The sequence below is a fragment of the Phascolarctos cinereus genome, unplaced genomic scaffold (assembly GCF_003287225.1).
Source record: "Phascolarctos cinereus isolate Bilbo 61053 unplaced genomic scaffold, phaCin_HiC Scaffold_7;HRSCAF=346, whole genome shotgun sequence".
Lineage (NCBI taxonomy): Eukaryota > Metazoa > Chordata > Mammalia > Diprotodontia > Phascolarctidae > Phascolarctos > Phascolarctos cinereus.
This window is the reverse complement of record NW_027556180.1, coordinates 76,957,544-76,981,554: the sequence shown is the minus strand read 5'-3', so window position 1 is coordinate 76,981,554 and position 24,011 is coordinate 76,957,544. Positions and strand designations below refer to the sequence as shown.

The window sequence follows — 24,011 nt, the reverse complement described above, 5'->3', positions numbered from 1 at the left end:
TACCGTTCCATTATTATTATCCCTCACTCTCATTACATGACTAGTTCATTTTCTTTTCTGGTTATACTTGTTCTTGATACTTTGACACCAGAAGGAAATTATTAGAAAGATAGGCTTTTGCAGCAGTGAGCAGCTTGGGATGATTTAAAGTATTGCTAAATTCCCTAAATGCCATTCAGTTTGACATCCTTCTTATTAAATTCTAACATTAGGTCACTGCTCATATGGAGTGCTTGTCCAAGACATCCATATATTACATATTGACAAAATAACTCCACATGTTGCCCATGTAACTGTATGTATGACATAATCTGGTATTATGGAAACTTACTCATCTGTAAAATGGGTTGAACATACACTACTTACTTCACTGAGAAATGAGGAAAGAATTTTGTAATATATTTGTCATCCATTTTGTTTTCATAGCATTGATGTTTAGAATAATCTCTGCATGCCATAATGTGTTGGATTTATAGTTAGGAGAGACCTAGGTTCAAACCCCACCATGAATATTTGCTAGCTATGTGACTACAAGCAAGTAATTTAACCTGAGTTTTACTTTGCTCATGTGTAGAACTAAAATGATACGTCTATCTCATGGGGATGTAAGGATCAAATGAACTAATACATATAAAAATCCTTTAAGAAAGCTTTGGAATAGTCTATATCTCAATGAAAATACAATGTTTGTACAAATAGAAACATTTAGAGAACCTAAACATTGATAGGGAGATTGTCTTCTATTTGGACTCTGCATAAGAAATCTATGACATTGGCTATGCACATTATATAGATATGCATATATCTTCCTGTTTTACGCCCTGATTGAGAGCAGTAATTAATGGATCACTGAATAAAGTTATTTTCATACAATCTTATCTGATTTCCAAATATGCATGGATGCCACGTTTCTTGAGGAGAAACTTTATGGTTGTATTTTGTTCTACCACGTCAAATGCTTCTTTTGTTTTTTAATCAACAAGTATACAAAGTGGGATGTTATATTTTCTGCATCTTTCTGTCAAATTATATGATTGTGAAAATGGGTTCAGTTATAGAAAATCACCTGTGAAAATCTATTTGGTCTTTTCTCATGCTTTCATCAAAGACAACTTTAATGTTTGCACAGATAATCCGTTTCCATAAAATGAGAAAGTTGTCCTAGAGATAGGAAAGTACATCAGTAATTAATGACATCTCTTGGTTACCCTTTGGGGGTTCTTAAAATTGCTTATAATATTCTCCACTCATTGTCTCTTTGATTTATCGTAAAGACATACTGTCATGCTTTAAAATTATGTTGCTTCCAGCATACTTCTAGATGGATTTTTGTCAAGTCCAATCCCTCTAAGTTCATCTTTAAAAATGTCATTACCACTGTCTCACTGAGTATTTCAGCTAAGATGATAGAATTTAAATATTGTTGCTGATGAAAAGAGATCACAATAGAAATGCCTTCAATTCTGATAATTTTCCATACATATTTGTTGCAATCCCAGTGTCCTCTTAAAAATGTTCTGAAGATGATTTAGCTTATGGTTGGTTCTCATATCAAATCCTTTATAGGCGGCTTATTTATTTGTTTATTACTTTCCGCAAGGCAATAATGCCTGTAATATCCTCCCCTGTGCAGTGGCTGTCAAACAAGTTTGCACTCTAAAGATGTGTCACCATTTTCCATCAGGTTTCTGTGCTTGGCAAGATTAATTATTTGCTGGCTCATGTGACTTCTGGATTCTTTGGGTCTTATTGTAATAGTTTTTTAAATAAGTTAAATTTCTCAATGCAATAAGGGGTAAATCAGAGTCAATGTCCTTACTTATCCATTTTCTGTTTGTCAAGGTTGATTACTTGCTCTATTAAATTATAAAAATTGTATGTTACAGATACAGCATACATTTCATCTTTCTTTTCTCTTCTACTATGCTATTGATTTTAACCTGTGTTCCGTCAAGTCAATGATCCAACTATACAAGAAGACAAAGTATTCTAAAATCACTCCTGTCAACAACCTTTCAAATTGCAACTTCATTTTTTCATTTTGATATTTGTTATGACCAATTTCCATCACCTTCTGACACTCTTCTTAAAGAGAGTAATAGTAATATATACATATGAATCTTTGTGTATATATGTGTGTATATATACACACACATATACATATGTATATATATATGCATGTGTGTATGTGTATATCTGTATATATACAGATATACACATACATACTTACACACATATACATATACACATATAGCATTAGTCTTTTTTATTTCTTGATTATAAAACCACTTTTTTACCAGCTTCTTTTCTCTCCACCCCAAAATTTACCTTCACATTGAGCTTACTAAGTACTCAGTAAGTACTAAGTACATCAAGGAATATGTTTGTTTAGAGAATGAGTGCTGGAACTAGAGCAGACCTAAGTTTAAATTCAGCCTCAGACACTTACTAGCTGTGTAACCCTGGCAAGTCATTTAACCTCTGTCATCCTCAATTTTCTCATCTGTAAAATAGGAATAATAATAATAGCACTTACCCTACAGGATTGTTGTTAGAAAATGAGATAACATTTGTAAAGCAGTTTGCAAGCATTCAAGAGCTATATAAATGCTAAGCAGCACAATTAAAATCATCACTTTAAAAGTAAAAAGGCAAAAGAAAATGTCAATAAATAGTTTTGACTAATTTCAAAGAAAACAATACAGTACCTATCAAAAGCATCAAAAGCATCATTCTGGAAAAGGAATATAAAAACCTGGCTAAGTGATTGCCTCACATTTTGCAGAAAAAACAACATAATGCTTCTTTTTAAAGAGAATAAATTGCCAAACTCATATCTGGCTTATACCAAAGCAATCAAGAGATATATGTTTTTATCACCAAAATGTTTAAATTTATTTCACTACAACAATTTATTCTAACTTACAGGATAAAGAGTATTAGGAGTATACAAACATTTCTGGAGGTGGAACATAATAGACCTGCCAGATGTCCCAGATTAAGTTGTACATTGATGATTACAAATCGTTCCAAAGAAAGTTAACTGGGAAACTCAGAACCTGCTTTGTTTGATTACTTGCAAATTATTTTTAATTTTAGTCATCCAAATTGTACTCATCCAAGTAAATTTTTAGTATTTTGCTTCCTTTAAAAAGAATAATCTTTTATGATTATCAGATGGCCTTAAAGGGAAACATACCTCAAACTAAATACTGACAAACCAGTCAACAAATGCAATTCATAGCTAAAAGCTATGCACTGTCTTAAGTCAATTAATCTTAGAACACTGCACTGTCTGTCCCTTGTCTGATTCTGATAATACAATCAATTCATCTTTTACAGTAAGCAAATCACCAGGACTGTAGATCTCACTGGAGTACAGATCTATTGAGGAAAAGAAATGAGTGCAGTAATTTAAGCTGTCACCTCCATCAGGTAACTGCAAGTAAATAAAATGACATTAAATTTCACAATAAAAATAATTGCAAAGATTTTACATCTGTCCTTCCTTCTTTAGTATTACTATGTCAGAAAACAAGAAATAAAATGGAAGTAAAATGGAAGTGTGTTATTAACCATCAAGTTTAGTTAACAAAGAAGTCCTTGGTTCCATACAAACACCAGATGAACCTGAAAACAAAATGGGTTATTTTCATGAATCATTAATATATCATAATTACAAAACACTTAAGTTGAAAAGTTGTTGTCATTTGCTGTTGCTTTTGTCATACCTTTTGTGGTTTTTAAGAACTCATTTTAGAGCTTTCAGGAACCTTAGAAATCATCTAGTCTTTCTCACTTTATTTATGAGAAAAATTAGGCCCAAAGTTAGATTTGCCTCAGATCACATGAGAATACACAAAGCATTACACTTGGAATCAAAAGACCAAGACTAAGATTCTGCCTTAGACAAATAATAGCTATATGACCATGAGCAAGTCGTTTAACCTCTCCAAGCTCAGTCTCTTCATCTGTAAAATGTAAATAAAAATACCTCTAAAACCTGTCTCATAGTGCTGTGAGGAGGAATGTGCTTTAAAACTTTAAAGTACTACATAAATGTGAGTAAATGTTTACTATTAGTCATAGCCAGGACAACAGCAAGGTCTTCCAGGATATTACTCTTTACATTTTACCATAATGACTACTAAATTATTACTAATTACTGTGATGATTACTAAAGACTGCAGCTACTTAGGATAGCTAATGCAAACTGATAGTGGTGGCACATGCCTGTCATCCCTGCTGCTGGGTGGGCTACAGCTTGAGCTCAAAAGGTATGAGCTATAGTGTGTTAGGCCAACTGAATATCTGCATTGGTCCAGCACCAATGTGGTAAACCCCCAGAAGTGGGAGGCCAGCAGCTTTCTTAAAGGGGGGGCAATCCAACCAAGGTCAGAAACAGAACAAATCACATCATCTACATTGGGATCTGGCCCATGATGAGCCACTGCACTTCCAACCTGGGCAAAATAGGGAGACTTGGTCTCAACCCCCACAACCCTACCCTCCAAAAAATGAGTGTAGTTCTCTGAGTCATAGTTTAAAATTAGGAAGAAACTTTTTATAAATTTATATGGTGTGGGAACCCCCTTTATCTATACAGAAGGTGCACAACTTGTGCAGATTTTAACTACTATGTTCAGCCCCCAGGAATTCTCTCATGTGCTAAGCAACATTACCCATATTACTTTTTTTTTTGCCTAAGGCAGTTAGCTACTCATTAATGACTCTGCTTAAATAGTTTTAAGTTTGGACACTAAAACACTGAAGACATACAAAATGAAGACAATGATGTATTCAGCCTAGTATTCTATCTTAGAGTTGTCCTGATGCAATTTTTTTATGGAAGAAGACAGCAGCGATCCTCCAGGTAAACTACCTGCTACATAAAGTAAAACTTTATTTTACTTATCCTAAAATATTTGCCCCATGAGATGACTTGGTTAACTCATCATATTTGTCCTTAACACATGCCTTGTGCAAGTTCATGAAACTTGGTCATCTGCCTTTTTTATCTTTATCTTTGCAGACCAGTAGTCTGGTTCTATGATACCCTTGGGTTCTCCTTGGGACCTATATTCCAATAAAAGCAATGTTATACATAACAGTAAGGTTCCATACTATGTTATTACTACATGTTTTAGCTATATAATTATTTGGCTATTGTTTTTTAGGTCAACAACAATTTTTTTGATTAAAACTTTTTTTTTAGTTAATGAAATTCCAACTTCTCTCCCACTCCCTTTTCATTTTTCCTCAGGGAAAAAGAAAAACAAAAACTCTATTAGAAACATGCATAGTCAAAAAAAATTCTCACATTGTTTATGTCCAAGTAAACAAACAAAAAAAAGTTTTAATCTGCACCCTGAGTCCATTCACCTTTCTGTCAGGAGGTGGGGACAAATATTTCATTATGAGTCCTCTGGAATTTTGGCTGGTCTTTGAGTTGATTAGAGTCTCTAAGTTCTTCTGAGTTGTTTGTCATTACATTATTGTTATTTGATAAACTGATTGGTTCTACTCACTTCACTCTGCATTAGTTCATATAAGTCTTCCTAGGTTTCTCTGAAAGCAACCCCTTCATCATCTCTTAAAACACAACAGTATTTTATCACACTCATATATTATAAATTGTCCTGCCATTCCCCAATTGATGAGTACCCCTTCAGTTTCCAATTCTTTGCCAGTGCAAAAAGTTGCCATAAATATTATTGTATATATGGTTTTTTCCCCTCCTCTTTCTTTGCTGTCTTTGGGGGCATATACCTAGTAGGGGTATTACTGGTTCAAAGGGTATGTACAGTTTAGTAACTTTGGGGGCACAGTTCCAAACTGTTTTCCAGAATGGCTAGATCAGTTCATAGTTCCACCAATTAATGTACCTGTTTTCCTAAAATCCTCCAATGTTTATCATTTTCCTTTTTTGTCAAGTCTGCTAATCTGATGGGTATGAGGTAGGACCTCAGAGTTGTTTTAATTTTCATTTCTCTAATTATTAATGATTTAGAGCATTTTTATACGCCTATGGATAGTTGGATTTCTTCCTCTGAAAACTACGTATTCATATCCTTTTAGCATTTATTAACTGGAGAATGAATAGCTCTTAATCTTAAAAATTTGAATCAGTTTCCTATGTATCTTAGAAATGAAATTATATCAGAGAAATCTGCTACCAAGATTTTTTCTCATTTGTATGTTTCTCTTCTACTTTTAGCTCCATTGGTTTAATTTATGCAGACTTTTATATTTTATGTAATCAAAATTATCCATTTACCTTATATGATCCTCTCTGTCCCTTGTTTGATCACAAACTCTTCCCCTACACATAGGCAGGAAATTTCTTTCATACCTGCTGATTTGTTTATGATGTTACACTTTAAGTCAATTATCCATTTGGAGCTTATCTAGAGATGACTAAATGATACAGTGGATCAAGTGCAGGACTTGAAATCAGGAAAATCTGAGTTTCAATCCTGTCTTATATGTTGCCTAATTGTGTGACTCTGAGCAAGTCATTTTAACTTTCTGTGCTCCAATTTCTTCATCTGTGAAATGGAATAATAACAGCACCTACTTTCCAGGGTTATTGTGATGAATTAACATATATAAAGAGCTTTGTAAACCTTAAAGAACTATCTAGCTATTGTGTTGGTATACGATAAAAGCTGCTGATCTATTCGTAGTTTCTGTCAGAATGATTTCCAGTTTTCCCAACAGTTTTCTCAAAAAAGAAGTTCTTATCCTAATAATAGCTGGAATCTTTGGGTTTTCAAACATTAGACTTCTGTTAGCTCATTTGCTTCTATTTACTATTTCACTGATGGTATCTCTATTTCTTAGTAAGTGCCAGTTTTTCTGATGATTATTGCTTTGCAAATCTAGTACTGCCAGGCCCCTTTCCTTCCCATTGTTTTTTTCGTTATTTACCTTGATATTCTTAATCTTTTGTTCTTCCAGATGGATTATTTTTTTTCCCTAGCTCTATAAAGTGATCCTTTGGTAACCTGATTAGTATAGTACTGAATAAGTAAATTAGTTTAGATAGTATTCTCATTTTTATTATATTGGCTCAGCCTACCCATGAGCAGTTAACATGAATCCCCCCTCAACATACCCTTCTTCTTATTCCTTCTTTCCTTTGTAACAGTTGTCACTATCAGTCCCTTTCTCTCCAGTTTCCCAGTTGGATAGAATGTATTTCTGTATCCAATTATGAGAGTGCGTGTGTATGTGTGTGTGTGTGTGTGTGTGTGTGTGTGTGTAAGTATTCTTCCTTCTTTGACTGGTTCAGATGAGGATGAGGTTCAAGTGTTGTCTGCTCCTCCCATCCTTCCCTCCTTGTATACCTTGATTATGTAAGAAAAATTTCCCCTTTCTCTCCCCTTTTCTATCCCAGTCTTCCTTTCCTTCTAAGACCACCAAAACCTAACAGAACCACTCCCAGGCCCTCTGGGTCTTAGCAAGCCTTCTTCTAAGACCTCTGATGACGATAGGATTCTGAGAAACACATAGTTCGGCTACATTATCCATTAAATAGGTTTTCATAGGCCAACCTGGTGCTGACTCTCATTCCTTCATGTCCAGGTTATTACAACAGCCTGAATGTTGGTCTAAACTGCCTCAAATCTCTCCCCACTATATTCTATCCACCCCTCAGTTATTAAATTAATCTCAGTAAAATGCAGGTCTAACTATGTCACTCCCCCTACTCAATAAACTCCAGTGGCTCCCTATTACCTTCAAGATTGAACATAAAATCCTCCATTTGGCTTTTAAAGCCTTTCATAATCTAGCCCCTTTTCTACCTTCCTAGTATTCATATAATTCATTGCCCTCCACATATTCTGCAATCCAGAGACACTGTCCTCCTTGCTGTTCCTCATACAAAACACTCTATCTCCCAAATATGAACATTTTTACTGACTATCCTCCATTCCTAGAATTCGCTCCCTTCCCCCTCTCCATCTACTGGCTTCCCTAGCTTCCTTCAAGTCTCAGCTAAAATCTCTCCACAAGGAGCCTTTCTTTTGTCCACTATCTCTGATTTATTAGATAAACAGACTGGTAGATAGAAGGCATAGGCATATAGATATATACGGTTTATACCTAGTTTTTGCATGTTGTTGCCCCCATTAGACCATGAGCTTCCTGAAAGCAGGTATTGTGCTCTGCCTTTCTTTATATGCCCAGTGCCTGGCATATGCTAGGCACTTAACAAATGCTTACTGAATTGTTTTTGAAGGCTAACAACTCCACACTGAAAGTTGGGGATTCCATGCCGAAAACAGAGAGAGCAATGGGTAGTAGCCATCAAATATCTGCTGGCCACCTAGACAGAGCCATTATCTGAGAACATTTGAAAAAGGATATAGCATGTGAGTTAGACTTTGAAGGCTAGATGGGTTTTAAATACCCAAGATGAGGGGCATGAAACAACATGATCAAAGGCACAGGGAAGGGAAAGAACTGGCTATATTGCAAAAATAATAAGTGGTCAATTAATAAAAAGTCACACTTATGTGTTACTCAAAAATTTATAAAGCAAATTCTTCAAAACAATCCTGATGAGTAGTAAGAACATTTTCATTACTATTTTACAAATTAAGACTAGAGAACTGTAATGCCTTCTAGGTGTAAAGCACTGAGGATACAAAGAGAAAAACAGTCTGTGCTCTCAAGGTGTTCATACTCTACTAAGGATAAACCACACATATACAAATAGGCAGAGTAAAAGAAAAACTTGGTCAGTTTTCCTTCTGCTAAGGGATTGCTAACTGGGAACTTCACTGGGAGGTGGCTCCTGAGTTGGGCACTGAAGGAATACCAGGATATTCTGAGGCAGAAATGATGAGAAAATATATTCCAAACAAGGGAAACAGTATATTCAAATGCATGGAGGCAGGAGATTAAAAGATCAATTTCAGAGAACAGTTAGTAGTACACAATGAATGTGTGAAAAGGAGTCAAAGTCTAGAAGGACAGGAGGCTGCAGAACAGCAGATTGTTCAGGGCTTTAAATGCCAGACTAACAAGTTTGTATGGAGAGTCATCGAATGCTTTAGAAAAAGGGAGTGAATGGCACCTATGTAGAGGATGGATTAGAAAGAGCCACAGAGAGGCCAATTCACACACTATCATAGTTGACCAGACAATAGGCAATGAGGGCCTAAATTAAGATGCTGGTTCTGTGAGTGAAGAAAAAGTATCATAAGGTCTCTCACAGCAGCATAGAATTAGAATTGGAAGAGTCATCAGAGGTCACCTAATCCAATCCCCTAATTTTACAGGCAAGTAAAATTTGAGCCTCAGATTTGAACCTACATTTTCAGACTCCAAATTTATCACTCTTTCTGCTATGCCAAAACAAATGAAAAAGATTTAGTTTTTTAATAAAACTGAGTGAATGATTAGAAAGGGAGAAGTGTCAAAGATGACTGACTCATAAGTACCCTAGACATAAATAGAGAAGAACAGGTTTACAAGGGGAAAGACAAGAGTTCCATTCTTGATATGTCAAGTTTTATATGCCAATGGGATATCTAGGAGGATATATTCATAGGCAGTCAGTGATGCATAACTTGAATTAAGGATTAAGATTATGGCTTGAATACAGAGTTTTAGGAGTCATCTGAAAAGAAGTGATAGTTAGGAAGTGGAAAGATACCCAAAACATTCACACGGAGAACAAAGAGGACCACACTTGGATGATTTTCTAGCAAAGGATCTAGTGAACAACAACACAGTTAACATTTATAAAGCACTTATTAAGTACCAGGCACTGTATTAAGCACTTTATAATTATTATCTCATTTTATCCTCACAACAACCCTGGGAGGTAGGCGTTATTATTATCCTCATTTCACAGATAAGAAAACTAAGGCAAACAGAGGTTAAGTGACTTGCCAGGGTCATACAACTTGTAAGTGTCATTTCTGAACATAAGAAGGTGAGTTTTCCTGACTCCAGGCCTGATGCTCAATCTGCTTCACCAGTTAGCTGCCACCTACAAAGAAGGGTCAGACAGGTCAAAAAAGAAGCATGGAGTATAGTTTCATGGAAATAAAGGGCAAAGACGAAATTATCTGGAAGGAGACAGTGGTTAACAACATCAGTAGAATAAGGGCTGAGAGGGAGAGAGGCGGAGCCAAGATGGCAGAGTGAAAGCAGTGACTTGCTTGAGCTCTCCTCCAAACCCCTGCAAATACTCATAATAAATGGCTCTAAACAAATTCTGAAGCAGCAGAACCCACAAAAAGACAGAGTGAAACAAATTTCCAGCCCAAGACAACCTGGATGATTGATCGGAAAGGTGTATCGCACCGGGCTGGGAGCACAGCGTGGGAGCTCAGGCCGCAGCAAACCTGCAGCAGGCCTCAGAGGACTGAATCGCGGGCAGCTGTGGAGGTTTCCAGACTGATCAATACCCAAATGCCAAAGACAACTTAGAAGGTCTGTTTCTGTCAGTGCTGAGAAAGGAAGGCGGGGTTTCAGCTCCATTCCCCAAGAGTGTGGCGCTGGGGGGGGCAGCTGCTTCCCAAGCTTCCTGCCCACAGACTGAGGGGGAATGCAGTGGCTGATCAGAGAGGGATTGCAGGGATATTTTTGCCAGTGCTGAGACAGGAATCTCTTGCTTTGCCCATGTTTAGATCCAGGTCACAGTTCTGGGTGGCGGTGCTGGGATGAGGAGGACGCTGGCTTGGTGGAGCTTGTAGTGCTGTGGAGAGGCCCCTCCTCACAGTTACAGGACAGAAAGGAGTACTTGTAGTCACAGGCCAGGAAAGGAGTAAACACCTCGCCCCTTATCATACCACCTTGGAAGAACTGAAAATTTACAGGGCCCTACAAGTATCTCTGAAAACAGCTGTACAAACCCCTGAAGCCTGGGACAGTACATTCTCCACATTGGAAGCAGATTCTTACCTTAACAAAGAGTTTAAAACTCAAGTAATTGGCCGGGATCATGAGCAAGCAGCACAAAAAGAGTCAGACCACAGCATCTTACTTTGGTGAAAAGAAGATCAAAATATACAACCAGAAGAAGACAACAAAGTCAAAGCTCCTACATCCAAAGCCTCCAAGAAAAATATGAATCAGTCCCAGGCCTTGGAAGAGCTCAAAAGGGATTTGAGAAGCAAGTAAGGGAAGTAGAGGAAAAACTGGGAAGAGAAATGAGAGTGACAAGAAAATCATGAAAAACAAGTCAACAGCTTGCTAAAGGAGACCCAAAAAAATACTGAAGAAAATAACACCTTAAAAAATAGCCTAACCCAAATGGCAAAAGAGGTCCAAAAAGCCAAGGAGGAGAAAAATGCCCTAAAAAGAAAAATTGGCCAAATGGAAAAGGAAGTCCAAAAGATTACTGAAGAAAATACTTCCTTAAAAATTAGAATAGAGCAGTTGGAAGATAGTGACTTTATGAGAAATCACAACACAGTAGAACAAATCCAAAAGAATGAAAAATTAGAAAACAATGTGAAATATCTCATTGGAAAAACAACCGACCTGGAAAATAGATCCAGGAGAGAGAATTTAAAAATTATTGGACTATCTGAATGCCATGATCAAAAAAAGAGCCTTAGACATCATCTTTCAAGAAATTACCAAGGAAAACTGCCCTGATATAGTAGAACCAGAGGGCAAAATAGAAATTGAAAGAATCCACAGATCTCCTCCTGAAAGAGATCCCCAAGGGAAAACTCCTAGGAATATTATAGCCAAATTCCAGAATTCCCAGGTCAAGGAGAAAATATTACAAGCTGCCAGAAGAAAACAGTTCAAGTAATATGGAAACACAATCAGGATCACACAAGATTTAGCAGCTTCTACATTAAAGGACCGCAGTGCATGGAAAATAATATTCCGGAGGGTAAAGGAGATGGGATTACAAACAAGAATCACCTACCCAGCAAAACTGAGTATAATCCATCAGGGAAAAAAATGGTCATTCAGTGAAATAGGGGACTTCAAGCCTTCTTGATGAAAAGACCAGAGCTGAATAGAAAATGTGACTTTCAAATACAGGACTCAAGTGGAACATGAAGAGGTAAACAGGAAAGAGAAATCATAAGAGACTTATTAAGATTGAACTGTTTACATTCCTGCATGGAAAGATGATATTTATAACTCACGAGACCTTTGTTGGTATCAGGGGTAGTTGGAGGAAAAAAATTATATGTTTATATAGATAGAGGGCACAGGGTGAGCTGAAGATTAAGGGGTCATATCTGGAGAATAAAATTAAGGGATGACAGAGGATTATACTCGGAGAAGAAGAAAGGGAGAGGTAGAATGGGGTAAATTATCTCACACAAAAAAAAAACAGAAAAGTCTCTTACAGGGGAAAGGGAAACGGGGGAAGGTGAGAGGGAATGAGGGAATCTTATTCTCATAGGATTTGGTTTAAAGAGGGAATAACATACACATTCAATTGGGTATGGAAATCTGTCTTACCCTACAGGAAAATAGGGGACAAGAGAACAGGGGGATGATAGAGAAGAGGGCAGACTGGGAAAGGGGGTAATCAGAAGTAAATACTTCTGAGGAGAGACAAGGTCAAAAGAAAGAATAGAATAAATGGGAGGGCAGGATAGGAGTAAGGAAAATAGAGTTAGTTTCTCACAACATGTCTACTATGGACGTGTTTTGCATAACTGCACATGTACAACCTATATTGAGTTGCTTGCCTTTTCAATGAGGGTGGGTGGGGAGGGAGGAAGACAGAAAATTTGAAACCTAAAGTTTTAAAAACATATGTTTTTAAAAAAAATGTTTTCACATGCTAGTGGGAAATAAGAAATATAGGAAATGGGGTACAGAAGTCTGTCCTGCCCTACAGGAAAATAGAAGGGGAAGGGGATAAGAGAAGGGGAGAGAGATAGAAGAGAGGACAGACTAGGGGAAGGGATATTCAGAATGCATGCCATCTTGGGGTGGGGGGAGGGGGGAGATGGGGTGAAAATTTGGAACTCAAAAACTTGTGGAAGTGAATGTTGAAAACTAAAAACAAATTTATATTAAAAAAAAAAAAGAATAAGGGTTGAGAGGCCAATGGATTTAACTGCAAGGAACTAAGAAGTGAGAGAGCAGTAATGAAATAGAAAGTTTGGCAGTGAAAAGGGAGGAGAGACAGAACAATAGCTCGTGACAGATAGAAGGGTTAAGTGAAGGCTTTTTAAGAATGGGATACACTTGTTGCATTGGTCCTCAATGTGTATTCTGTGGACCAGGAAGAGGGGGAGGTCCCCCAAATCCTTTATGAGGGTCTGTGAAGCCAAAACTATTTTTATAACAATACTTAACATGTTTTAATTTCTAATGAGGTAAATATCAATAAATGTAACCTGCAAAAAAGCTGGGGGGAGCAGCAGAATTCAGTAATTTTTAATATCAATAAATGTAACCTACAAAAAAAGCTGGGGGGAGCGGCAGAATTCAGTAATTTTTAAGAGTATAAAGACCAAAAATTTTGAGAACTGTTGAACTTGAGTATGTTTGTAGGTAGTAGGAAAAGAGCTAGTAGACAGGGAGAAGTTGAAGATGAGAGAGAGAAAATATTAACTATGAGAAGCTCTTGGAGATGGTAAGGGAAAACACCGAGGACAAAAGTAGATTCCTTAGAGATGGGACTAAAGGAGGAGAGTTCAGAAGATTATGCACAGAAGGGTTCTGAGGTACACTCAGAAAGGTGCCCAGAGCAGATGGCCTCTATTTTCTCCATAAAGTACAATGCAAGCTGCAAGATGATCTCTAAGTTTCTTCCATCTCCAAATTCCTGTGACTGGAAACTGAATAATAATAACTTTCTACTGATGTACTACTCCAGTGCCTCAACAATTCAATTCTATTAAAAAGGCATATATTTAGAACATACTCAGTGAAAAAAAAAATTCTAGTCTTTATGCAAGACAGAAAGAAAAGATACAATATCAACTCCACCCTTATGGAAGTATCATGTAGTGAAAGAAAAGCAAGTGACTGGACTACAGAAAGTATTTGCTAACAGAGTAAAAAGATCTTGAAGTTTCTAGAAGTCTGGAAAAAATTCAAGTCTAGTGCACTCAACAGTCTAACTAAATAAAGAGGATCATCAAAAGAAGATTGGGTACCAGGTGAGGAATGTTTTTGACTGTGGCAACTCACGAGGACTGTTTGCCTGGGTTCTAATCTTGGTTCTGTTAATAACTATCTAAAGCCAATCACTTGACTTCTTTGGTTGTTAATTTCCTCATCTATAAAAATAAGAAGGTTAAACTTGATCTCTAAGGTCCCTTCCAGCTTTAAATCTAGGATTCTATGAATTATAGAATCAGAGTAAAGGAGATGGCTAAAATAATCATATTGAGAAATTTGAAGAGAAAATTAGCATTGTCACTTGGAAGAGAACATTCTAAGAGAAGTCTTTATGAAGGAAGTGGCACTTGAGTGGTACTTCGACAGAAGAGAAGAACATTAATAGAAAGAAGTCCATTCCAGAACCATGGAATCTCAATGAAATCACAAACCTTTCAAAATACATAACAAAAAGTTACTCAATAAATATTTATTTCATCAGTAGAGTACTCACACAATAAAAACATAGATTTCTAAGGGAATTAACCTTGATTTCACCTTTGCAACATCTCTTGAATACATGCTCCCCCTTCTCTCCTCTGACGCTGCCATCACTCTAGTGCAGGCCCTTATCACCTCACACCTTGGTTACTACAACAGCCCCCTGGTGGATCTGCCAGCCACTAATATCCCCACTCAAGTCCATCCTCCAAAGTGATTTTCCTTAAGTGCTGGTGTGACCATGTCATCCCCACACTCAAAAAACTCCAGTGGCTCTCTATAACCTCCAGGATCAAATACAAATTCCACTTAAACTCCACCCCACTTCTCTAGTCTTATATCTCACACCCTACCACATACTCTTTAATCCAGTGACACTGGCTTCCTTGCTGTTCCAAGACCAAGTCATTCTATCTCTCAGCTCCACTCTTTCTCTAGCTGGCATATTATATTCATACCTGGAAAGCCTCGGCCCCTCCTCATCTCTACCTCCTGGCTTCCCTGCCTTCCTTCAAATCCTACATGAAATCCTATCTTTTACAGGGAGCCTTTCCCAGTCCATTTTTGGGGAGCTAAAATTGTTAGGAACTTTTCCTTCCTATTAAACTGTAGAAGCCAGCTTAGCTTAAGTACTTCCATTTTTAAATCATCTTTTTCCATTTTCATTAAGCCTGAAATGCAGAAACACATATTCTAGTCTTCACCTTCCCTCCTCCATTAAGCTGTTATACTCTTCTTTGCCCAGGAAGCTGATATCCAGCTGGTGAAGGTAGCCTAATCTAACTGATCCCTAGGTGACCCCTAAGAGTATTCCATCATCTCAATAACTTTTTTAAAACATTTTCTTCCCACAACCCATATTCCAATTTAGACATTTCAGTAAAGTCTGGATCCGAAAAATATCCTGCCCCCTCCCATATGCAATGCTTTCTCTTTGATCTATTATGAGGCAGAAGCCATTTCCTAAAGACACATTGTTCCCCCAGTTGACCAGCTGTTTTAATAAAGATTTGGGCAATGTGACCTACTGAACAGAATACAGCTCTTATTCCATTACAATTTCTAAATCTGCCTCTGTGCAGCTTCCACCCACTCACCCTAGATTTGGCCTCTTGGGCTAAGCACAGTAAGTCTTTCTGCACCACTGTTCTTCAAGTATTTGAAGACAACTGTCACAATTCCCTCTATATCTTCTCTTTTACAGGCTAAAGAGCCTTAGTTCCTTCATGGCAAGGGGGCTTCCCCATTCTTGTGCAATGAACCCCTCTGGCCGAAGTCAGTGAAGCCTAATGATCCCTTCTCAAAACCACTTCTTAAGTGTTTAAAATAAAACACACGGGATTATAATGGCAACCAATTAGACAGAAAAACAATTATAAAAATATTTTTAAACAAGTTCAAGGACTCCAAATTAAGAAGTCTTGTTCTATAGCATGATTTCAAGATCCCTAGGCAGGTGGTTACTCTCCTCTTAACCATAACTCTAGTGATTATACATCATAAATGTGTGTGTGTGTGTGTGTGTGTGTGTGTGTGTGTGTGTGTCTGTAAAATCAGAGAAGAGCATGTCCTGGCCAAACTCAAAATTCAAAGAATTTTCTTCTGTCTGGCTGAACTCCTACCTTTTCCATGGAAAGCATAGTTCCTTTTCTTTTTCTTTCATTTTCAAACTGTTACAATTCACTTCTAAGTAACTGACAACCACAAAAGATGGAAGATACTCCTGAAGTGTGCAGACATTTTTATAAACAGAAATGACTTTTTAACATAGTGTTTTATGTGTTCTTTGATCAAATTTTCTTTCCCATACATGCAAAGCACAGTTGGAAAATCAATTCATTCAACATTTATTATTCACTGTTCTAACCACTGGAGCAGATACAAAGTTTAGATAAAACATAGTTCCTGCTGTCACAGAGCTTACAGTGGGAGAATAATACACAAGTATGTAAATATAATATACAATATTTCATTCTAAGTGGCTTAGAGAACTGCAAAACAAAATGTTATGTGAAGTTAAAGGTAAAAAGTCATTACCATTTGGGGACATCATGGACAAGGTGACTGGTAAATTGTTTTAAAGGATGGTTAGGCCGAGGGAAGACATTTCAGGCATAGAAGACACTGTGAACATAAGCACAGTAGTGGAGGTATGTTCAGGCAACAGACAGTAGTACATCTTGTCTGAGTAAAGAGTGCCTGGAGAAGAGTTATATGAAATAAGCATGAAGGCACCAGACTATGGCAGGGCTCAGAAGTCCAGACAAAGGCGCTGGAGCTTTCTTGACAAACTAGAATGTCACTGAAAATTCTCAACAGCGGAATGACAAGACTAGATAGATACATGTAAAGGAAATGATTCTGACAGTGGTATAAAAGACAGATTGGAGAGGGGAGAAGGAACGTGTGAAGAAGAACTACTAAGAGGTTGCTTCAATAGTCCATCCAGGTGGATGGTCTTGGGAGTCTACGCTCAGGTGCTGGCAGTGGGAAATCAAGAAGAGCACACAGATTTAATAAATACATGGAGGCTTAACAATTATCGGAATATGAGGTGAGATGAAAGAAAGTTTAAGATAATTCCAAAGATTTTATCAAGGGAAGTTCACTGCAAAAACAGAATTAGAGATGTCATAAGGAAGAGCAGGTGTAGAAGGAAAAGATTAAATAAGATTGGTTTGTGGACTTTGTACCTAAGGAAATTATACATATTAAGACGTATAAAAATACAAAAAAAAATGCTGTTAGGCTTTTAAATTTTGAGGTGCCAGCTGAATATCCAGATGGAAATGCATTGTTGTCAAGGAGACTATCAGTTCTTAAAATTTTTAAATTAACATTTTTTCTAAATTGAACACTGAAAATAGTATATCAAAATGTATTCTCCTTTAATTTGACTGTTTTTAAGCTAGTATTTTTGCTGGAAAAAATTTAGGAACCTAATTTAGCAAAACATATTCAGTACAATTTCCCACAAATAACTTCCAAAACTAAACATCAGCAAAATAGATACTTAAGAACAATATTAAAATGTTTACTAATTCAACTAAACAGAATCAACTGAAGAAACAAGGAATAATTCAGAAAGGATAACAGAAACTTCTACAGTAAAAAAAGTATAGAGAGTTTAAATTTATACTAATATGGCAAAATTTTTTTAAAAAATTTAAATTTTTAAAAACTATTAAAAATTTCCATTTTTATAAAATTCCATAACAGTATTTCAGTTAATCATTTTTATTTTTCTATGAATTATTCTTTGCATAAACAAAAGATTAATCATTTAAAAGAACCCATTTATGAGCACATAGACAATACCTTGGTGGCCCGTATCTGTCTGTGAATGTCAGTTAGTTGTTGAATTTTGTATTCTAGCTCCGAAATCTGGGCCTGAAGCCACGTCCAGCGGCTGCCAACTCTAGCTCTGTCTACAAGCCACTTCCATTCAGTACTATAGTTACTGTGAACAAGATAGAACAAGGTTAGCCAATGAAAAAATACAATTACATTTTCATAAAGATAGCTTTAACATCTTACTTTTAACAATTTATTCTAAATTTCTTTTAAAAAACACTAAGGTTGAATAGCACACAAATATACAAATATTTAAAAGCTTTATTTTTCTTCCCAGCTACCCTTTAAAAGCTTAAAGGCACTGTATTTTTAGTATTCTACAATGTGTAATTTTCTTAAGTACAACAGTAGTATAAACCTCTTTCTAAATACTAAAAGAGGAATTTCTGAGAAGAAAAACAGAAACGGACAGAAAACAGGGACTATAATACTAATAATATATTATAAATTGTTATATCAGTCTTTCACTGTTTTATTAGTGTTCAAGCATATGATTTGACTTATACTGGACCCAAATGGTTTTAGCAAGGTGTAGTATTTCGTCTATACTTATTTTAAGGTAAAATAGACATAACCTTATTAAGTTAATTAAGATATTGAACAAGCTGAGTCTTAAGTTCAAACTACACATTTTGCTATCAAAGCTCAGAATCACAAGATTTAGGATTGAAGGGCCCTCAGTGACCATCCTGTACAACGCACAGTCCTAAATGAATGCCTACTAAATAAAACATGCACAGTTATGTAGTCAACATTCCTCTGCTTTCAACACCAAATGTCTATCTAAATTCTGATTATCTACTACTGGTTAAATCCCATCATAACAATATAAGGGGACCTCTGTATTGTTTTGTTAATGAAACTGAGTTATACAAAATATGCTAGAAATACCAGTCCTAATCTAAAAGACTCAGAAATGAAATAGCTAATGTCTAAGTCCCTTTTTAATTAAAAAAGCCAGTGAAGATAAGTATACTAAACTTTGTGAAAGGTTTCTCCTTCTGTACCTTTTCGTTATTAGTTTGCTCTAGTAGGTAACCTGTAAGTTTTGGTGAATTTTTTTTTACAAGTACTTTTTGTAAAATGGGTGGTGTGGGGAAGAATAACAGCTACTTAACAGAAGAATATTAAGATTATCAGAGCCTCAGCTAGAATCCAATTCTGCTCAATCTAATTATTTTGTTACAGGCAGTGTCTGTTATGTGGAAATGTTTTTGTTGTTTAGTCATTTGGTTGTTTCCACCTCTTTTCTACCCTGTGGACCACTGAATGGCAATAGTGTCCCTGAGGTTTTCTTCGCAAAGATACTAGAATGGTTTGCCATTTCCTTCTCCAAAGGATTAAGGCAAACGAAGGTGAAGTGACTTGCTCAGGGTCACACGGTTAAATGTCAGAGGCCAGATTTTAACTCAGATCTTCCTGACTACAGGCCCAATGCTCTATCCACTGAGCCACCTACGTGTCTCTACATGAAAATAAGACCAAAGAAAGTATATGACAATAATACAGAAAATTTATGTAAGCAGAGGGATATGAAACAGCATGACAGAATAAAGAGAACATTGGATGTGGAGGTAGAAAATACTTCATTTCAACAAGATATTTTAGCATTCTGGGCTTTTCATATTAGTAGAATAAGTAGAATGAAGAGGTTCGACACTATGTTCTCTAAGATTCATTAATGTTGTGTAAGTAATTTTCTTACACACAAAAATTTTTAATGGTATTGTAAGTTTTTGCCTGTACTAATATTCTTTTATGCTCCTTAAATGCCATCTTACTAAAATTTTTCATTGCAGAGAAGATGACTGAGTAAACACGTCATGACAACACTAGAATGGTGTACTATTCAAAATTTTCATTTTTCTTTGTCTTTTATCAATTTTAGATATATGCAGTCAGACAATTTAGATACATCAATTTTAGGTTCCTAACAATTGATGGATTAATAAATGTGGCATAACTCTGTTGAACTTATTACTAGCATTATTTCTACCAAAATAAGCTGATCATAAACTTGAGTATTCTGTACCAGAAATGAGACTAAATGCTAAGGTTCCCACAATTTTAAATGCTCAGCCTTGAAGACTATTTCAACATTTTTAAAATATCACTATAAATTCACCAAAGGTGAAATGTCATTTGGCTCTCATAAGATGGCTAGCTGACTGCCAAACACAGCACACGAGCAAGAACAGTCTCATGGACATTGAACAGAAAATCAGCTTTTTGAAGTTTGTACTGATAGATTGTTGTTGCTGTCCAGCAGTTTTCCGTCGTGTCTCTCTTTGTGACCCAACTGGGGTTTTCTTGGCAAAGACACTGAAACGGTTTGCCACTTCCTTCTCTAGCTCATTTTACAGATGAAGAAACTGAGGCGAACAGGGTTAAGGGCTTGCCCAAGGTCACACAGCTAGTTTTTTGGCTGGATTTGAACTTAGGTCTTCCTGACTCTGGGCCCAGCACTCTATCCACTGCACTACCTAGTAGCCCCCTGCAAGTGAGTAGTAATGGTAGGGCTTTCTTGTGGTTTAGTCTTCCCACTCTCTGTGACACCAATTTGAGGTTTTCCTGGCAAAGATACTGGAGTGGTTTGTTATTTCCTCCTCTGGTTCATTTCATGGGATGAGGAATTAAGGCCAACAGAGTTAAGTGACTTACCCAGGGTCACACAGCTAGTAAATGTCTGAGGCTGGATTTGAATTCATGAAAATGAGTCTTCCTGACTCCAGGCCTGGTATATATCCATTGCACCACCCAGCTGCCATATTATCCAAAACTTTATTTTTACAATGAGGATGTAAAAAGTTCACTTTACTAATTTACATGTTCATACATATACTCTTTCTGACACTTACTAGTAGGTGGACCCTAGACAAGCCTCTTAAATTCTATGTGATTCACGACTCCCTAGGACTTAGCAACTAAGTCAGACATATGATTTAGTAGAAGGAGTAGCATTTACATATGCACATACACCACATTATACTCTAATGATACTGAGTCAAGCCAGACAAAAAGTATAAACCTAATTTCTTTAGAAAGAATTTGATTCCTTATTGTTTTGGAGAACTCAAATTTTAACTTAATTCAATAAATCAACAAATATTCATTAACCATTTACTACCTTGGGCTAGGCACTGGCGATACAAAGACAAAACTGAAAGAGTCTTTGCCTTGAAAGAATGTAGGTACCTCCTTCTACCTGAAGCCTCTCCTCTGTTCCCCTCAATAGTTAGATCCCCCACTCTCAGCCTAGACTGTGTTTTACTATTTTGTATTTGTTAATATTAAATGTCTTTAAAATGATGTCTTTGTTGTCTCTCCCGTTAGAATGTAAACTCCATGAGAGTAGGAATTGGTTCATTTGTTGCATTTATATTCTTAGCTGTCAATACTTATAACAATGCCTGGCATATGGCAGGCCCTTAATATTGACTGACTGATTGAAGGAGTTTATAGTGTACTTGGGGGGATAACAACATATACTCAGGTAAATAAAGTATTTTGGGTGGGAAAAGAATAACAATTGGAGAAAATTTAAAAAAAACCCTTCCTGTAAAAGGTGACAGGAGCTAAATCTTCAAGGCATCAAGGGATTCTAAGAGTCAGAGGGAAGAAAGTACTTTATCCTACTGGGTGGGGGTGGGGGAGGGGGTGGTTACCACTGGTGAATTAGGGTTAGGGTTGGGGGGGGGTAAGGAAGTACTGTGCTAAAAGCTGGGGATACAAAGAAAGGTAAAAGCTCCCTGGAGGAGCTCACAATCTAATGGGGATAGACAATAAGCAAACAAATATGCACAAACAAGCTACATACAGAATAAAGAGGAATAATTAATAGTGGGAAGGCACCAGACTTATTGTTGTTAATTCTTCACTCTCAAAAAGGACCAATGACATCACAAGTGTGATGTCTTAACTTCTGCATGAATTGGATCTGAGTGAGGCAGAGAGTGCAAAGATGTCAGCCTTGCTCTCTCCTCCAAAATCATTGGAATCCAGTGGCAAGACAACGGTAAAGACACTGATAATAACCCAGGATGAAGTGTTCGACCTTGGCTTTTCTAAATCCAGAGGGGGAAGTCTCAGAGTTTCTGGCCAGAACAGAAAACAATTGCTATTTACACTCATTCTAAGCCATCAAACCTAAATAATGAGCCACAGAGGCTTGGGCAGGACCTATTACTGGCCATTCAATGAAAACCCGAATGATTTGGGTTTAATGCCACAGTCAAGTAGTTCCATTTAAAACACAATGGGCTTTTTTAAAGCCTGTTTTCCCAGAGCTATATTTCAAGAAATCAAAAATAAAAACTTCACAGGACAAAAGTAAATTGTCCTAGCTTTTTGAAAAAAAATGAAGAAGGAAGAAAAGGGGAGGGGGGTGAAGGGAAGGGAAAAGGAAGAGGAGGAGGAGGAGGAGGGAAAAGTAGAAGAGCATCATTTCCCAACCTCTGTTCAAATTGGTGGTTAGGTCCCCAGATGGCAACTGCTACTATTCCCCTCAGATAACTAGACTTAAGAGGGATTGGGGAAGACTTCCTATAAAAGGTGAGTTTTTATCTAGGACTTGAGAGAAGCCAGAGAAGCTGGGAAGGAGGTGGGGTTAAGAAAGGACAGCACTTCAGGTATAGGGTAAATTTCAGGTATGGAGCCAGAGAAAATGCCTAGAGCTGAGAGATGGAATGACTTGTTCCCAGACCAGCAAGGAAGCGAGTGTCATTGGATTGAAGAATATAAGGTAAGATGTAAGAAGACTGAAAAAGTGTGGGGATCAGGTGGAAAAGGGGTGTTAGGCTATGAAGGACTTTGCAAACCAAATAGAGGATTCTGTATTTGATCTTGAAGGTGACAGACAGCCACCACAGTTTACTGAGCATGGAGATGACATGTTCACACCAGAATTTAAGGAAAATCACTTTGGCAGCTAAATGGAGGATAGACTAGAATGCAAAGACTATGGCTGGCAGACCCAGTAGGGGGCTATTGTAATAATCAAGTGCGAGGTGGTAAGGGCCTGCACTAGAGTGGTGGCAGTGTCAGAGGAGAGAAGGGGCATATCTGAGAGATATTGCAAAACTGAAACGTACAGATCTTGGCAACAGTTTGGACATGAGGGTGAGAGACAGTGACAGTCCTTGATGGTGCCCATCAGTGTCTGCCACAAAACAAATATTCCATAAATGTTTATTGATTTCCCATTGATTGAAAAGAACAGATCATTATTTCACAGATATTGTTGCACTGTCTTACAAGGATAACAAGTTTAGTTGTGTAAAGGCAGACTATTCACTTAGAGTTACTCTTATAAAACCTCTATAATGTCAAAGATACATAATCCTTATATCCTGTTATTAAATTCTTGAGTGTTTGGCATAAAATGCCTACAAGAAAATAATTATAATGCTGCTGATATTTATGCTAAATTGGGATTAAATGATTTTTTTTATCATTCTCCTCAGTGATGGTTCAATCACAACAGAAAGTTCTATAAATGTTTATTTAGTGGCTACTTCTCACAAAGAATTGTGCCAGGTATTGAAAGAGACAGAAATATAAATAGAAGATGATCATTTACACTTAAGTAGCTTATAGTTTGGTAAGACCCATGTCTTATTAATACTAACCCAAGTAAATATAATACAAAAACAGACCAATGTAACTGCACAACAACGGAATGAAATTGTAAATAAAATTTCCTTCTGGGGAAAGGACACTCCAGATATTGTTCAGTTTGGCCTAAGTATAAAGCATATAACAGTATTAATAATAACAACCACACCCTGCATTTATATAGCATTTTAAGGTTTGCCAAGTGCTTTACCTACATTATTTCATGTGATATTACAACTCATTAAATAGGGACTAATATTATCATCCTCATTTTACAAATAAGGAAACTAAGGTTCAGAGAATAATTAAATATAAAGGTTATTAATAGAAATAATACAATCCAAGGAAAAGGGTGGATGGATCAAGTCTAAACATGAAATAATTTTCTTCAGTGCTCATATCTTCATGAGAAACAAAATCATTCAGAATTCTTCACCTCTACAATCAGTCAACTGTCACTTCCCATTTCATTCCTAGAGGAAACCCCAGAA

At 36.8% G+C, this 24,011-nt stretch overlaps 1 protein-coding gene across 3 annotated transcripts in view; it reads right to left on the bottom strand.

Moving 5' to 3' along the window:
• Positions 1 to 24,011, bottom strand: part of KANSL1L (KAT8 regulatory NSL complex subunit 1 like) — a 141,948-nt gene that overhangs the window by 88,721 nt on the left and 29,216 nt on the right. For all 3 annotated transcript variants that reach the window (XM_078147388.1, XM_021008773.2, XM_021008777.2), the window contains exon 2: positions 17,872 to 18,013. In XM_078147388.1, the coding sequence (XP_078003514.1) occupies positions 17,872 to 18,013 (142 nt within the window). The remainder of the gene's footprint in view (positions 1 to 17,871; positions 18,014 to 24,011) is intronic.